Raw genomic sequence first — 19,007 nt, 5'->3', positions numbered from 1 at the left:
ATGCAATATAATATAACGCCTCTAGGTGGCAATACTACCAAACAAATCTTGTAATTCCCTGCCTAGACATGAGAAATAGAATCATTAAGGAAAAGGTTACTAAACACCACAAAGATGGAAAGTGATGCAAAAAAGAAAATATCATACCTGCTTGCCACATAGGAAGAAGTTTCGGCTTTTGAGGCTTCCTCTATAAGAGGAATAACAATTTTCTCTGTTGAGTCCGTCAGAAGAGAAAATGTTGGTTCTACTATGAAATCGATGAAACCTACAAAAGCCAAAATGAAAAGACAGAGATAAATTCAAGTGTTACAATTTCCTGAATTCTGAAATCGGAAATAATAAAGAGCTTCTGACAATCCTTGGATAGCAAATATCAATTAAAATATTGGTTCTGCTTACCCTTTGATATTGTTTTAATCTAACAATAATCTAGAGATAGTTTAACTGCTCTATAAAATAATCCTTGAACCCTGGAAGGTACAGAATTTAAGCTTGCTAACTCAAGTACATTGGCTTTTCTATTTACTATTCAGCCTTATATACTATTGCTAACAATAAATTTAGACCTAATGAGAGTGACTATAGTTTCCTCTATCATCAACAGGGGTCATTCTCCTTTTTGAAAGCATATTATGTGCATTTTGACTTTTATTATTTACCAACAAGAAATCATATCTAAGCTCAAAAGAAATTAAATAATTGAAAATTTTTCTCAGGTAACAGGAAGACAATTACTTTTTGTTTCTTACTATATTAGAGCTTTCTACCGTTGTGTTAATATTTCAAATTTCTGTTTATTATTCTCTGAATGTAAAGTGTTAGTTCACAGCATGTGGGTGTGTTCTGTCAAATCAGTGAAGAGAAAAGTAACATCTCTGGGAGACAGCATTAATCCCACCACTTTGAGATGTCAGGATTGAATGAAGACTTTTACATTTAAAGCACTCATCAAGATAGAAAATGACACACAGAGAAAAGGGCATTGTCCTCTGGGAGAATTTTCCATCCCGTGTTTAAGCAGAGGAGGAGACAACAACCTATTCTAAGGTCTGTGTACACAGCAACATCCCAGATCCCAGGACTGGTGTGAGTGCCTCAAGTCAAGAGTTCGTTGTTAGAAACACATCTGAGAGCAATGAACTACCACCTCAATATAGGAGAATAGCTGGAGGGAGGCTTTTTAAGTGATAGCGTACTGGAAAGTATGCACATTTCAAGAGTGTCCATCAGATGCTTGGTAGAAGTAATTCACAATTCAAGCAACTGGATTACTTACAGTATATAAGGCACATTTTTAATCTAATAAAACTTCAATAGTTTTAATTGATGCCTTCACATTAAATCAATAGTTTTAATTGATGCCTTCATGATAAATAAATGTTAACTGACCACCCAGTGTACTACTTCTAGTTCTGTCTGTGTTCTTAAATGCCTGAGATGTGTAGACTGTCAACTGAGGCATCACCTCTGCTAACATGGCAGCAATTTATATTACAGCAACGAGCCTCAGAAACTTCCATTCTCCTCAGCTTGGCACATCAGGTCCTTAGCCTACCACATTCACACTTACTAAACAAGGATAGGCACCTGTATTGTGGTCTCTGGAAAAACAGCCGTTGAAACTTGAATGGGAAGGGAAAAGGTCAGAGCACCCAGCTTTCTGACAGCTGACTGCCCCAAAGCTTTGTGATGGGTGGTGCCGGAGCATAACTACAGAAGTAAGGAGTGACCCTTATGTTTTTGATCATATAATTCAGTAACAAAAATGCCGGCCCAAGGAATAACTATGTCAAGTATTTGAGCCATGTAGCACAGCAATAATATGTTTTAATAATGGACTGGGCTTGAAGTTCCCAACACAAATACAGATGATAGGAATAAATGTGGTTGGGAGTATTATCATTTTGCAAATTTTCTGTTGTTGGTTAATCTCACATCATGAAATAATATTTTTCCAAATTAAATGTGCACTACTACATTAAGCAAAGCATGGAAACTTAGTGATAGAACAAGTACACTAACATTTTCATTGAATTGACCTATAGCTAAAAAATTAAATTACAGAAAACAATAATTAGAAAAAAAAAAACACAGACACATAAAATAGTCTACTGCACAAGAAGAAAATTTTATATTTTGTAAACGGTACGTGATAACCATTATATTTACTAATGTTGTTGCTTTATTGAATTCATCTTGTGAAAATGCTTCAAAAATTCTTATTTAGCACCATATAGACCAATTTAAAAATCGAATTTATCATGTGTATGGAGTGAAGTTTTCATGGTTTATGCATTTGAAAACTGACAAGCACACACATACTCCACTACCACAAGTCATCAGTATTACCTATTTGTGACTGGGCCACCATAGTTGACTTCCGATCACAAAGTGGGGAAAATGGAAGCCCTAATTCAGCTTCTTTATCTCCCTGGAGAAAGAAAAGCACATTAGTATAGACTTGGGTTGGAAAAGCTAAAATAACAAGCAACCTAAGATACAAAGCCTAGAAAAGCCACGTCTTTCCTTTCTTAATTAGCACTACTTTTTTGTAAAACCAAAAACTACTGTCCGCGTTTATATAATTTTTCTTGGATGATCTCCTTTTGGGGACATTTTGCAGGGAGAAAAAATGATGAATGTTTTCAGCACCTGGAGACTGCTTTGCATTACAATCCCTTCACTGTAAAGAGACAAATGTTTTCTTTCTGGAATTTTCTAAAGTCACCATAAAATACCTAGCCATCTTAGTGTGTTATCTGACATTTAATTAACAATCCAAGTTAACTTATTTATGCTAAGTATACCAATAGACCTTTAATATCAAAATTTTGTGACAGAACTGTTTTTCAAAATTAAAAGTATACAAGCATTTTGAAACATCTTTCTATTCATTAACCAAGTTTTATGAAATCTTCCTCAATATAAAATGAGGACTATCTTCAACATTCTTACATTCAGTGTGCATAAATTTATTCTAACGTATTATCAGAGAAAATTGAAACATCAATAGCTTTTTAATTATTTGATTCCATCTAAAATAGATTAATTGAGCACATATGTTAGAGAATTCCGTTTATATTTGGGTTTTACATCATGAGAAGTAATTAAATTTTCATCTTCTAAAACACAGGGTGCTGTTCTGGTCAACCCTTTAATATCACAAGGTTTATTAAACTTTGATTTTTTCCTTTGCATTAAAGGGTATGTGCTTATGAAAGGAATAGAAAAGCATACTTCCTTGTTCTTGTTCATTGCAATTGCCTGGCCATTCGAAAGAATGTTTTAGGTTCTATTTTCTCCTAATTTGTTGGCTGTATACCTTCATGAGGAACACCAGCCTTGCATCGTAAGTCCGTAACTTAGGATAAAATACCTGTCTACGGAAACCTGTCTAGTTTCCTTTCACTCTGCTTCCATTAACATCTTTATATCCTACTCTTTAAAACGTCATGTCTACATGTAGCTTTACAAATTTTTTTGAGAATATCTTCTAGTGCAGTTCCCCTAAACGATGCCTGTGATTATGAGAGTTATAGGCAGAAAGTCTAGAATCAGAAATGTTGGGGTAAATCTAGACATAACCATCAAAGAAGTAGCAAAATTGTTACAAAAAGGAACATTTTATTCTGTCGTAACTCAGAGAAAATAAGGAATAAGAATTTCTGTGACCTCTGCCAGCAGCTCGCCTAATTCCTCTGGATAATAATAACAGTAATTCCATTTGAAATTCCTATTTATACCCATCTTAAAGGACAGATAGAAGGGAATTATTAATCCCATTAGTCTTAGAGTCAGAAGATACAGTCAGCTGAATCACTGTTGTTGTAGGGCTTATTGTTGTTACTTCAGACGTAGCACAACTTTTGCTGAAATGAACTCTCCTTATCTATTACCTAATTCTGTGATCTTGATTTATGCATTTTAGGAATAAAATATAATAGATATTATAGTATCTATCATGAGATTATCTAAGATAATTTATATGAACCATAAGGACAGTGCCTGCCATTTAGTTGTCATTAAGTTTAGCTAATAAGAAGCATATTTTAGGCTGGGTGAGGTGGCTCGTGCCCTGTAATCCCTGCACTTTGGGAGGCTGAGGCAGGTGGATCACGAGGTCAGGAGATCGAGATCACCCTGGCCAACATGGTGAAACCCCATCTTTACTAAAAATACAAAAATTAGCCAGGTGTGGTGGCATGCGCCTGTAGTCCCAGTTACTCAGGAGGCTGAGGCAGGAGGATTACTTGAACCCAGGAGGTGGAGGTTGCAGTGAGCTGAGATCGCGCCATTGCACTCCAGCCTGGTTAACAGAGGGAAACTCCTTCTCAAAAAAAAAAAAAAGAAAGAAAGAAAGAAAGAAAGAAAGAAAGAAAGAAAGAAAGAAAGAAAAAGAAACATAATTTAGAGTAGCAATAATATGAATGCAATATGTGCAAATTAAAGGTATTTATGGTGTCTAATGAATATATTGAATAGTTTTAAAACATAGGAAATCGAAGTAGTGCTTAATTTAGCATGTAATAGAGAGGCATCAGTTTTTTCTCCCTCTTTTTCTAGCAAGGAATTTATAAGAAAGGAATGCCACTTTTAAAAGACTAGTTTATCTTCAATATGAGAGATGACTTGGGGTGAGTTGAGGATGACTCCTTGGCTTCCAGTGTGAATGGAAAGGAAGGGTCTATTGGTGCCACTAATGGAAACCAGATGATCTTGGAGGGGTAGGGGGGAGGTTGCGGTTTGAATATTATTTTGGATTTGGTTTCCAACATGTTGAGGATAAGGTGCAAGAATAATATCAATAGTTTATGTTAAAATATAAGTAATAATATTACTATTGATAAAATAATATAAAATAAAATAGAAATAAAGCTACTGACAGGCTTTTAGGAACCTGATATTAGAGATGCTTATTTAATATATGCGGATATAACTGCATTCTATTTTTTTGTATATTTCTTAGGTTGGTGCAAAAGTACTCATGGTTTGTCAGTAGTCTTAGAGTCAGAAGATACAGTCAGTTGTATATTGGCGATTATAACTGCAAAAACCACAATTACTTCTGCATCACCCTAAATATTATGATTGTATCTATTAAATGTAGCTAAGCTACACTTAACTTTTTGTGGGGCGGGGGGGGGGGGTCAAGATGCTGCTATCTAGTATCTTAAGGACACAAATTTAATAGATGTATTTTTATGCTCTGTGGTACAAGTTCTTAACTTTGGCCTGAAAAAGGCATTATGGTGATTTACTTTCTTTTTTATTCTCTGAGATGGAGTTTCCCTCGTTGCCCAGGCTGGAGTACAATGGTGCCATTTTGGTTCACTGCAACCTCCGCCTCCTAAGTTCAAGCAATTCTCTTGACTCAGCCTCCTGAGTAGCTGAGATTACAGGCATCCGCCACCACACCCAGAAAATTTTTTGTATTTTTAGTAGAGACAGGGTATCACCATGTTGGCCAGGCTAGTCTCGAACCCCTGACTTCAGGTAATCCACCCACCTTGGCCTCCCAGAGTGCTGGGATTAAAGCCATGAGCTACCGCACCCAGCCACTTTCTTGAGCTAAATTTTTTAGAATGTTGAATGGCAACATTTTTCATATAGGGCGTAGCTATTTGACAGATATATGCAGGACTGATCTTCCTACAGATGAAGCAAGAGATTTTATTTTCTATCTGCTTCCTGTACCCCACAATTAAGTTAGAATATTAAATTTTCACTGTCAAAGCACATTGAATGCTAAAGTACATTAATTATTTAATTTATTTATAAATATTTCAAAGTGTTATTTACTCTTTAGGGTGAATAAAGGCCATGAGTGCAAGATTAGTAGGGAGCCCTGTAGGTAAACTATGAAGAAACGAGAACTCGTATAAAGAGAATGTTAGGATCTCTGAGTAAATTTGGCCACCTTTATAATTTCCTCATTCTATCCCAAGACAGGGAATATTTACTTTCCATCAAGGTAAAACCAGGAGTCATCACAATAAGCACTGTGCAAGAAGAGTTTATACTTTTCTTGGAGGTTTTGCTGTCATTTGAGGGTATTGCCCTCAGGAGGCCTAAAATACACTTTTAAAAATCAGGAGGAGGCCAGGCACAGTGGCTCACGCCTGTAGTCCCAGCACTTTGGGAGGTCGAGGTGGGCAAATCACCTGAGGTCAGGAGTTCAAGACCAGACTGACCAACATGATGAAACCCTCTCTGTACTAAAAATACAAAAATTAGGCAGGCATAGTGGCTGATGCCTGCAATCCCAGCTACTCAGAAGGCTGGGGCAGGAGAATTGCTTGAACCCGGGAGGCCGAGGTTGCAGTGAGCTGAGACCACACCACAGCACTCCAGCCTGGGCAACAAGAGGGAGACTCAGTCTCAAAAAAAAAAATCAGGAGAAAGTAGAAAAAGTGGTCTCTTCGAGGCACCTTGAGGTTCTTAGGCTCCACAGCTTGTACCTGTCTTTACAATTCACTGGAGATCCCTGAAATTTCTTCTTTGAGAGGCTATAACAGAGAACCAGCAATGGTTTTTCAATGCTTTCCTACCAGTGTAAAGTGCTCTGACAGCCATTAATAAGGTGTGAAATCCAATGACTTAACAGCACATTTTTGTTGTCATTGTTGTTGTGTTTTACATCTCTCTGAAACCAAAAGAATGTCTTTTTTTTTTTTTAATGAAGAAGATAAGACAGGGTAAAGTACAGAAATGCTGAGAAAACCCTTTCATTGAAACTTCAGTTTTAGAGAAAGAAGCAACGACAATAACAAATATGCAGGCTGCCCCTGACCACAGGTTTAGGAGAGACTCTAAGGCTGAGGGTAGAATTTGAGAGCCCATTAGTTCTTTAGAAGAATTTAATTGCGAAAGGAGGAGGATGCACCAACTTAGCCTTATTTGGAAAACCTAAGGAATTTAGGCCATCTAATTACCCTTCTTTACTTCTATAAATGGGCCCTTCTGAATTCGAAGAACACAAAAAACATTTAAGTGTTTAATAACTAAAGCAACTAACACATTCACTTTCAGTAAAATATGTGGTCAGATATAACTGTATTTCTGTGTTATAAATATTTTATGGAATATTAGAACCCCTGGGATAAGCAGTGTTTATAGTATTTTTATAGCTCTTGAAACTAGAAGCTTTAATTTTTACATTTAAAATTATCTTGGGTCATAGCTACAGTTCTTTTCATTTATGCAATTTTAGGGGTTATGTTTATGATTTTGTAAAATTCCAGATCCTTGGCTGAGGATGGACTAACTAAATACATTTGTATTACTATGAAAAATAAAATTTATTTTGAAATAATACACTTCACTTCTAGCAATGTTTAAAAATAGAGGCCTGACTGTATACAATTCAAGGTAAAACAACCATTTTGACCTTTCCTTCCAGATAACTTGCATTTCCAATTATTTTTTTCTTCTTGGCTAACAAGGTAATAATGATTAATCAATGCAGCTTTTGTTCACATATAGATGTTTTTCATGTGTCACAAAACAACTAGTTGAAGAAGGGAAAAATTCACTTAGTTATTGTTATTTAGTTTAAAATACAGACACATTTTGATGGAAGCGATTATTTTTGTAAAAAATATAAATGCATTGATTTCCTGTCTTACCAATCTGACATGTGTGTTCAAGAGGAGAATAAAAAGCAAAAACCTGTCTTCACTTACTAATGATTATTTTTTTGGCTGGTATCTCCACCTCTGATCTCTCTCTCATATCAGTCATTGTTAAAATGAATGTAGCATCCTCCAAATCTACCCATTACTGTCAATAGAGGCAACTGCGTTGATACGTGAAAACTCGAGGAGACATTAATCGTATTGATAAATATCACATGCTTGTTGTGAAAATGCCTTGGAAATGAGAAACTGCTCCACTGGCTTTTACCATCAGCTGCTTACTCAAGAGTCAGAAATCAGCGTTTCTCAAGACTGCAAATTCTTGATACAATTCTGATCTCTGGCTAGTTTCCCATGGCTTTAGAGGGTGAAACTAAAGTAGCACTAAAGAATGGGATAATATTTATGGAATTTTTAAGAATAATACAAATAGCTTATCTCCCAGAAATATATGGCATTTTAAAAATTCTTGGTGTCTGAGCCCATTTATTAGATACAATGAGTTTGGTAGACAAACTAATAAGAAATTGATTTAGAAGTTAACACATCACAAAATTCCTCTGCATTTATCTGAAATATTCACACACACACACACACACACACACACACACACACACACACACACGAGCCTTTCTTGAAAGATTGCTCTAAAATTGAAAAATTCTAAAAATCAGCTCTTTCCTTTGGTAGTTTTCTGATTTTTCGAATTTCTATTCAGGCTCTAATTTTGTGCAAAACCAATAGAAGGAATTTCAAATCTAGCATTACATTCTGCAGAGTAAAAAGGAACATACTTCTCTTAATTGGCTACTTTTAAAACTTGATGATTGTTTTGGACACGTGCTTTTAAATTGTTCCCAGATCTTTAGAAGTTCAGCTTTAAGTAACTACCAAACAACAAAATATTTCATAAGCAATGGTATGGTATACTGATACTTTGCCTTGGAAAAAATATAAAGCTTAAAATAGACTAGCAGGATAATAAATACCACCAATTCCTCACACTTGAAGCCTTCTTAGATTTATTCTGCCTTTGGAAGAACAGAAGTTTTAAATTTTGTTTTTGTCCCCTTCATTTTTTTTTCTTTTATGGGTAATGCTTTATGTGTCTTCTCTAAGAAATATTTACCTACCCCCCAAGATTAGAGAGGTATCCTCTTGTGTTTTCCTCTAAGAGCTTTATAGTTTTAGGTTTTGTGTTAAGCCCTTTAATTTTGAATTAGGTTTTGTGTAAGGTGTAGGTAGGAAACCAGTTTCCTTTTCTTCCCATATATTTAATAATTGTTGTTCCATTTCCTTTCATGGAAAGACTTTCCTTTTTCCATAGTTGTTTTGGTGCCTTTGTAGAAGATCAAATGACTTTATATATCTGAATCTGTTTCTGAAATCACTGCTCTATTTTAATGACCTATTTGCCTATCCCTATGCTCTATGCTGATAGCACAGTGCCTTGATCGCTGTAGCTTTATACTAACTCATGTAATTAGGAAGTGTAAATCCTCCAACTTCTTTAGTCTTTTTCAAAATTGTTTTGGCTGCCTTAGACTCCTACATTTCTGGACAGGTAAGCAGCCTTTCAACTTCTACAGATAAGCTTGTTGCAATTTTTGATAAAGATTATGTTAAATTTATTAATCAATTTTGGAAGAATGCACATCTTAGAAATATTGGCTCTTTCTGTCATTAACAAAATATATCTCTCTATTTACATAGGTCTTAAAAGTGCTCTCAACAATATTTTGTGGTTTGCAGTGTGGAGGTTTCGTATACATCTAATTAAATGTGTCCCCAAATATTTTATTATTTTATGCTATTATAAAGCATGCTGTTTTAAAATTTCATCTTCAAATTGTTTGCAGCTTGCATATAGAAATAAAATTGATCCTACAACTAATAAACTCATTTATTAATTCTAGTAGGCTTTTGTAGATAGCTTGAGGTTTTCTATGTAGATGCTCATGTTTCTGCAAATAACAGTTTTATTTATTTTATTCAATCTATAATTTGTTTTTTATCACCTTCCTGTACTGGCTAGGACTTCGACTCTCACCACTTCTATAGAAGAATGCAAGGTTGAATAGAAGTGGTGAGAGTAGCCATAATCATCTTAGAACATAAAAATGTTCAACATTTCATCCTGAAGTATCACATTAGTTATACTTTTTAGCAGGTTGAGGAAGGTCTCCTACTTCTGGTTTACTCAGAGTTTATATAATTAATGTCAGTTGAATTTTGTCAAATGCACTTTGCACATCTATAGGGTTGATAATATATTTTTCTTTTATTTCCTTTAATATGGTGAATTAATTAAGTTTTAAATATTAAACTGACTAAAGTTATGATATGATATGTACTTCCTTACTAAATTGCTGGATTTGATTTCCTAAAAATTTTTTAAAGTAAAAAAAATTTCTTTAGTTTTATGACAGATGTGGATGTGTAATTGTCTTTCCTTGAAAAGTCTTTGTCAGGTATTGTTGGGGATTATGCTGTCAAATTTCCCTCTTCCTCTATGTCATAAAGGAATTTCTGTAAAACTGGCATTATTTCTTCCTGAAATGTTTGAGAGAATTCACCATCTCTCAATTTAATTGAATATTGAGAACTGAGATCAGAAATAAGAATTAAAGCTGTCTAAGCCTGGAGTTTTCTTCATAAGAAGAGTTAAAGTACAAATTCAACTTTTTAGTTTTTTTTTTTTTTTTTTTTTTTTTTTTTTTTTGAGACAGAGTCTCACCCTGCCGCCAGGCTGGAGTGCAATGAATCTGGGCTCACTGCAACCTCCACCTCCTTGGTTCAAGAGATTCTCATGACTCAGCCTCCTGAATAGCTGGGACTACAGGCACACATCACCACGCCCAGCTAATTTTTGTATTTTTAGTAGAGATGGGTTTTCACCATGTTGGCCAGGATGGCCTTAGTCTCTTGACCTCATGATCTGCAAAGTGCTGGGATTACAGGCGTGAGCCATCATGCCCAACCACAAATTCAACTTTTAGAAGCAGATATATGAATATTCAGACTACATGATTTTTTCTTGTGTCTGTTTCAGTAATTTATGTTTGTCAAAAAATTTGACAATTTCATCTAAGTTTTCAATTTTATTGGCATAAATTATGCATAATATTCCTCATCCTTTTGATGAATGTAGGCTCTATAATGATATTCTCTTTAATTTATGGGTTTTTTTCCTTTTTTTGATACTGCAAGAAATTTCATTACTTTTTTCAGAGAGCCAAATGTTATCTTTATTAATTTTTGTTATTGTTTGTCTTTGTTCTGTTTCACTGATTTCTGCTCCTATATTTATTAATATCCTTTCATCAACTTATTTGGACTCAATTTTCTTAAATTCTAACTTCTTAAGGTGAAACAGAGATAATAGACTTTATTATACCTTTGTTTTTTCTAATATAAGTATGTAAAGCTATAAAATTTCTCCTAAGTACTGCTTTAGTTACATCCAACAATTTTGTTTTCAAAATCATTCAACTTAAGATATTTTAAAATGTCTTCTTAACCTGAAAAATCTTTTTGTTTTTTATGTTTCTGTTTTTGCATCTCTCATATCACAGGGCTATTAGTAAAGGTCTCTAAGGTCTCTTTAGAGTTATCATTTTCTGGTTATTCATTGGTTGAATATATTATTATAATTTTTAATTGATCTTAATAAGCAGTTAGCCTTCAGAATTTTACATTTAGTGTATTTTTTAGCACAAAGTAAATTATTAAAATATTTCTCAATGCTATTTTTAGTATCAAAATATTTGAAATTTAGAAGATACTACTCAGTAACTTTCTCTGGGAATATGAATTGCAGTGTAAAAGTGAAACCATGTATTATAGCCATGAACAATGGGAGTCAGAAACCTGAGTCATCCAAACGTAGTAATATATTTGATGTTTACATCTTCAGAACAGGTATAAAATCAATGAATAAACATTCACAATAAAGAACAATGCTGAGAAAGAAAATAATCTGAAAATATAGAAATAAAATATCTAAATAGGACTGTAATATAATAAAAAAATTTGTCTGATCTTCATTCCCAGTTCCAGGCACAGAGCTTCAAAAACTTGTAGAGTTTCCTGAGTGATAGGAGACTCTATGCTAATGAGGCAACTCTTGACCTATTCCCTAGATAGTTTCAGGATAGGGCCAGGTCACCAGAAACCAACCACATGATTAGAAAGTTCGAAATTTTAAACTAGCTGGGGGATATGTGGGAAGGAAGCGGGGCTGGACGTTGCATTCAATCACATGGTCATTGGTTTAATCAACCACACCTATGAAATGAAACCCTGATAAATGCTCTGGACAGGAAAGCTCAGTAGAGCATCCTGATTGGTGAAAACATTGACAAGGCAGGAGGCTGGCACTCCCTAACTCCACTGGAGATAGTAAGGAAGCTCTGCATCCAGGACCCTCCCAGACCTTTCCTTATGGGCCTTTTATTTGGCTCTTCCTGGGTTGTATCCTTTACAATAAAATTGTAATTATAAGGATAGAACTTTTGAAGTTTTGTGAGTCATTCTAGCAAGTTATTGAACCTAGAAAGGGTAGTGGGAACCACTGAACTTGTAACTGGCTGGTCAGAAGTGCTGGTGTCCCACAGCCCCATTTGTAGCTGGCATATGAAGTAGAGCCAACCTTGTGGAAGACTGAGCCCTTTATTTGTGCAATTTGATGCTAACTCTGAGTGGGCTGCATCACAATTGTATTGTAGTACTCCAGCTTGGATTTTGGGGTTTGCAAAATAGGAACATGTATAAAGAAAAGATGAGTGCTTGTGGCAGAGAACACCAGTCACAATCCTTATCCAGGCTTGTTTCTGATGTAACACTAGATTTTTTTGTTGTTGTTGCTTATTTCACTTAAGCATGTGTCCACCCGGCTAAAAACTATATTTCTCTGCCTCCATTGAAATTTCAGCCAGCAAGATTTATTCAGAACTGTTACATATCCTCTTCTTCTCTTTTTTTATTATGAAAGCTATTTGCTGTCTCTGCTGTGGCACTTATGTCTTAACAGGAGATAACAATCCTTAGCTGTTTATGTTTTTCTTTCCCAAGAGTGGAATCTGAGATCCAAAACTTGATTCTTTTTAAAACATGTATTACACTACATAGGACTACTTAATACATTTTTCTGAAAGATTAATAAATTTTGCTGAAACCCCCAAGAATGTGTGGGGGCCAGTAGATAATAGTAAGTCACAAGCCCTGGATTCGGCACAGGAAAGGTGTAGGCTAATATGCACAGTCACTGTTTCCAAAAACGTTCGCACACTGTGTGAAAGAGGCACCTGCAGGAAAAACTCCTCCATTAGGGCCATGGTCCACCGATAGTGCAGTTTCCAGGATTTGGCTGGGTGGCTGATGTCTGCTGCGTGGAGAATCAGGGACATGGTTTTGGCTCTGTCAATCCTGTCAAAGAAAGAACATGCTTAATTATTCAGAACAAGGGAACCAATTACAGTCTTTTCTGAGGACAAGCCCTGGAACTTTAACGTAGTAAAACAAACAAACAAACAAAGAAACAAACACCTACCCTTCAGGCTGCTGCAAACTGTTTCTTATATTTTTAATTTGCTGGAAGTGACCTGACATGTCTGTAGATAAAACCATTTCAATCACTAGGTTCCGAAGATCCCTGTAGGTCACCAAAAAGAGAAAGGTTCATTCAGCTCTTCATTGTTCTTAAGTGAAACATTGCCATAAATATCATTCACCGTGTTTAATGGATATGAACACAAAAGACGTTTCTTTTAAATGTGAAAGTCCACACAAAAGTTTGACATTATTTTACATTTTAACTGTCATGGTTCTAAGAAGTTACAAGCAGTGTGAATTGCAACGGTGTTCATACCTCCCTAAAGAGCTGGTGCTCTCCCTTCTCGCTCCCACAACTCTCCTGCACTCATAATTCCTAAATATTATTATTTTTAATCTGAAGAGAACTTTAGCCATTTTAAAGAAAAACTATTTCAAATACAGAATTATATATTATTTGCATCCTTTGAGGAAAAAAAAATAACCCAGTGGGGCCTGAGACTATTCTAAATCCATATGGTCAATGAAACTAAAAGGCTTGATGTCTCAGAGAAGAGATGGGGTAAGAAGGGCATGAGTTTTCAAGACCCTCTCAGATCCTTCTTTATTTTGCATTTTTTAACAAAACTATGAAATGAAATCAGTGCTATTCCTTCAATAAATTATCAGTGAGGCACTGAACTGTAAGATTAAATGTCTTCATGATATATATAGAGATGTTAGAATACTTTAGTAACTAGTTGCTTTCTATGTGTATAAAGACATTTAATCTTCCTAACAACCCCTGAGGGAGTATTAATATTTCCCACCAGAGTAGACTGAGTCATCTAGTCACACAGCTAGTACATGGCACAGATAAGATTCAACCCAAGAGTTCCCACTTTCAAAGCAGACACATAGACCACTCCACTGTTCTAACCTTCCATCATAAGAACCCCAAAGAAACCAAGATGCTAAAGTGGGTAGTGATTGTCTGTTCTAGCTTTTGGGATCTGACCCTACATAACAAAGAAAGAGCCATTGGTATTACTGACAGTTTTAACCAAGACACTGTAAATACAATAACCATATCACAAAGCCTCACACTTAGTAGAAAATAAGGCACCCCAGCAAATGCTTGCATGTTCCACAATTCCTTCTTTGCTCTGTACAGATAAGTTTAAAACAAATCACTTGTACTGGAAAACATATTTCATTTTCATTGTGTGGTGTGGCCCACTAAATAAGCTGAACCAAAAGTGTGATAGAAACTTGAATTATGATCTTGCACAAAGATATTTTACCTAACGATGATATAATCTATTTGATTATTTGATTTTTTAAAAAATTACACATTGAAGGTTCTTGCTGAAAATCATGGGCACTCAACATTTCTATTCAGGTTTTAGATGGAAGCCACGAGAATCAAGACTATTTGTAATATTGGATAGCTTGCTTACTTTTACTTTTATTCAAGTAGTAAGGGAAAGGAAGCTATCAAAGGTAGTGAATAAAATTGTTCTTAATTGTATTATTTTCTCTGAAAATATGACAAGACTCACATTAGAAAAGCAACTGAATAAAAACGTTCATGTTAACTAAGGATAATGAGACTAGAGTTTAAAGAAGTCTATAGAATCTAATAAGCATATTGTGGTTTACACATAAATGATCAATGTTATCAATAATCAACTAATAATATGCTAATGAATTAGGCAAAATAAGGAAATGTTAATTTATAAATTTTTTGTGAAAACTTTTAAATTAAAGCATTTATTTTTACTAAAGATACTTTAAGAAATAAACAGATTTGCAAACAGAAAACATGGATCTTTAAGAAGATATCCATATTTTAATTATTAGTAAACGTTATTAAAGCTGTAGTAGCAAATAAATATTTTATGGATTTCTGGAAAGTGTTGGATCTATTATATTCTACAATTTAAATAATATGTATACTATTTGTTAAAACAATTCTATAAAAACATTCAATTAAAATGACTCTGAAGTTACCAAACACAAATTTAAAGAAAATTACAGCCCCAAACTATTAGAATAAAATATTTAAAATGATAAATAACAAAATACAATAGGAAATAAAATAGCACTGAAATAGCAACAAAATCCAGTTTGTAGAAAAAAGGTTTATTTCTTTGAATAACCACAAAAATTAATATCATAAAAATTATCTCTGGGAATGGTAATCACTGATTAAGAAAATAAACTAATACCTTACATGTAAATAATCTCTCTCAGGCTTTAGGAAATACCTCAGAACTTGTCTGCTTCTTCCTACCTTTGCCCATCTAATTTCTACATAGCCCAACAGTGGTCTCTTTAAAATTCTTTTACAATTAGATCCTGACATTTCCAGACTGTAAATCCTCTTAGGCTACTATTTCCTGCAGAATACAGTTAGGTTTGAACTGTGTGGGAGCACTTACACACATTTTTTTTCCCCTCTGTCACACCCGAGAAGCAAAACCAACTCCTCCTCTTTCTTTCTCCTCCTCAGCCCACTCAATATAAGACAGATGATGAAGGCCTTTTTGATGACCTACTTCCGCTTAATAAACAGTAAATATATTTTCCCTTCCTTATGATTTTTAATAACATTTCCTTCTCTCTAGTTACTTTATTGTAATAGTATTGTGTATAATACACATAACATACAAATTATGTCTTTATCAACTTTTATATTATTGGTAAGCCTTCCAATCAAGAGTGGGCTATTAATTGTTAAGTTTTTGAAGTGTCAAAAGGTATACATGGCTTTTCAGTTCAATGGAGGTGCCCCTAACCTCTGTATTTTTCAAGGGTCAACTGTAAAATGAAAGGCCTCAACTCCAAAAGAAAGTGCCATCTTCTTGCTACCTGATAGCATTTTCTAGAGTTGCAAAAGTAAGCCCATATTTCTAGAACTGGCCTTGAAAAACCAGGAAACTTTGAAAATTTGAAAACTTACTCAGAGGATATTTAAGCTTATTTTAAACTCCGATTTTTATCTTTTATGTTTTTTAATGTTTTTATTGTCACTTTCCTTTTGGATATTTCTTTGTAGCAGGATTTAAGAAACAAGAATGAAAGCAAAAACTTTTGATATTTACATTCAAATGGAAACATTTTCTAGTCAACTAACTGGCTTTTAATAAGATTTTTGTTAAATATAAATATAGGCCTTTTCTTCTCTTGGTATAAGTGAGTCCCATAGAATATTAGGGGCATATACTAAGAAGATTCTATGATTAATGAGGTTCATATTTAATTGATTGTCCTTTACTTTTATTTGCAAAGTCCAGCAACCCTATTGCCAATTGAAGGAGGTGATAATGACCAAAGGATCAAGAAAAAGAGAAGAAAGGCTATACAGAAGGATGGGGGTACATCTTGTCATTTTTCCATGCATAACAACAAGTATCAACATACCATGTAATTGTTTTCAAACAAATAGATACTTTGCAGAAATATGTAAGATTTCCTCTGCAATTGGGTCATTTTAGTATATTTGAGATTTTTTCCCAGATGTTTAACTTTGTTTTTAAAAAACTCTTAACTCCAAATATTTTATATATATATATATGTATATATATATATGAAAGAATAAATATAGTGCTAAAATTTTGAATTTATGTAACACCCTACATTGATAAAAATTGAGCAGAGCTCTATTCCAGAGAGTGTATAATTATGCATGAAAAAGTATTTGTTGTGTTGTGTAGTCTTATTCAGGCAGACGGATGTTGAGTTGACCTGAAAATACTTGAGCTCCCTCTAATGGAGTCTGGCTCCAGAACAAAGTCCCTAAGTACTAATCCTTCTCAGAGTCATCCAGTCAACAGTAATTAAGTTTGTAATACAGGGAAGGCATCGACTTTCATCTGTTTTCTTAACTTTACATCACATAATTTATCCCTTTCCTGAAATTAAATTTCCTCTAGGTTTTCTCTAAAACTTACCTCCAGTCATCCTTGGATAAATTTATCAAGATATTCATTTCTTCCTCTTGCATAAGTCGATAAGCTGCACTCACGTGGTGATTCTCAAGGACAGAGCGATCATTATACAAAATGGCAACATCTGACCTAAGAATTAAAAACAAAATGCCCGGTACAGAAATTCTTTAGACATCATGAATGTCTAATAAGACATACTCAAATATCAAGTCATCTGACCAGTAACAATCCTATAATTGAACAGTGAGTATTATGGAAGTAAATTAGTTTCTTTTATTTTTTATTGTATGATATTTTAAAATTTTATATAAACTCTATTTATTAGAGAAGTTTTAGGCTCATAGCAAAATTAAAGATGGTACAAAATTTCCCATATATTTTCTTCTTCCACACATGCAGAACCTCCCCCATTGTCAACATCCCCCACAAGAGTGGTATTTTTGTTACAATTATTGAACCTACACAGACATATCATTATCATCTGATGTCCACAGTTTACTTTAGGGTTCACTCTTGGTGTTGTACATTCTATGATTTTAGACAAATGAATAATGACATGTATCTACTATTATAGTCCCATACAGAGTAGTTTCTCTGCCTGAAAATCCCTCTGTGCTCCACTTTTTCATCCCTTTCTCTCCCTTAACCCTTGTAACCACTTATTTTTTTCACTGTCTCCATAGTTTTGCCTTCTTCAAAATGTTATATAGCTGGACTCACACAGTATGTTGCTGCTATGGTTTGGCTCTGCATCCTCCTCCATATTTTATTTTGAATTGTAATCTCCAATGTTAGGGGAGGGACCTGATGGGAGAGGATTGGATCATGGGGGAAGACTTCCCTCTTGCTGTTCTTGTGACAGCGAGTGAGTTCTCATGAGATCTAGTTGTTTAAAAGGGTGTAGCACTTCCCCCTTTGCTCTCTCTCCTGCCACCATGTGATGATGTGCTTGCTTCCTCTTCACCCTTCCACCATGATTATAAGTTTCATGAGGCCTCCCAGCCATGCCTCATGTATGGCCTGTGGAACTGTGGGTCAATCAAACCTCTTTTCTTTATAAGTTATCAGGTCTCAGGTAGTTCTTTATAGCAGTGTGAGAATAGATTAATACAGAAAATTGGCACTGAGAGTGGGGTATTGCTATAAAGATAAAAAATGTGGAAGCAACCTGGGTAATGAGCAGAGGCTGGAACAGTTTGGAGGGCTCAGAAGAAGAGAGGAAGATGTGGGAAAGTTTAGAACTTCATAAAGACTTGTTGAATGTTGTGACCAAAATACTGATAGTGATATGGACAGTGAAGTCTAGGTTGAGGAGGTCTTAGACAGAGATAAGGAACTTATTGAGAGCTGGAGTAAAGGTCACTCTTGCTATGCTTTAGCAAGAAGACTGATGCATTGTGCCTCTGCTCTAGAAATCTGTGGAACTTTGAACTTGAGAGAGATGATTTAAGGCATCTGGTGGAAGCAATGTCTAGGCAGCAAATTTTTTCAAGACGTGACCTGGCTGCTTCTAAAAGCCTATGCTCATTTGTATAAAGAAAGAAATGACCTGAAACTGGAACTTCTTAAATGGCACATCTTAAAAGGCACATCTTAAATGGCTACAGGAGAGAGAGAGTGCAGGGCGAATACTGCCACTTTTAAACCACAGGTCTCATGAGAGCTCCCTCATTATCATGAGAACAGCATGGAGGTATGTCCTCATGATCCAATTAACTCCCACCAGGACCATGCCTTAAAACATGGGGATTGCAATCTGAGATGAGATTTGGTGGGGACACAGAGCCAAACCATATCAGCCACTGTCCTTTAGACCCAAGAATGGTAAATCAACTGACAACTTGCACTGTGCACCCAGAAAAGCCACTGGCACTCAACACCAGCC

The 19,007-nt window shown here is 35.0% G+C and overlaps 1 protein-coding gene across 7 annotated transcripts in view; it reads right to left on the bottom strand.

The window, feature by feature from the left end:
* PDE1A (phosphodiesterase 1A) overlaps positions 1-19,007 on the bottom strand; it is a 524,243-nt gene that overhangs the window by 44,042 nt on the left and 461,194 nt on the right. For all 7 annotated transcript variants that reach the window (XM_074399385.1, XM_074399384.1, XM_074399382.1 and 4 more), the window contains 5 exons: positions 17,126-17,251; positions 13,189-13,290; positions 12,944-13,064; positions 2,353-2,434; positions 148-268 (listed from right to left, as the gene is read on the bottom strand). In XM_074399385.1, the coding sequence (XP_074255486.1) occupies positions 148-268; positions 2,353-2,434; positions 12,944-13,064; positions 13,189-13,290; positions 17,126-17,251 (552 nt within the window). The remainder of the gene's footprint in view (positions 1-147; positions 269-2,352; positions 2,435-12,943; positions 13,065-13,188; positions 13,291-17,125; positions 17,252-19,007) is intronic.

This window comes from Saimiri boliviensis, chromosome 5 (genome assembly GCF_048565385.1).
Source record: "Saimiri boliviensis isolate mSaiBol1 chromosome 5, mSaiBol1.pri, whole genome shotgun sequence".
Classification (NCBI taxonomy): domain Eukaryota; kingdom Metazoa; phylum Chordata; class Mammalia; order Primates; family Cebidae; genus Saimiri; species Saimiri boliviensis.
This window is presented reverse-complemented; position numbering and strand designations above follow the sequence as displayed.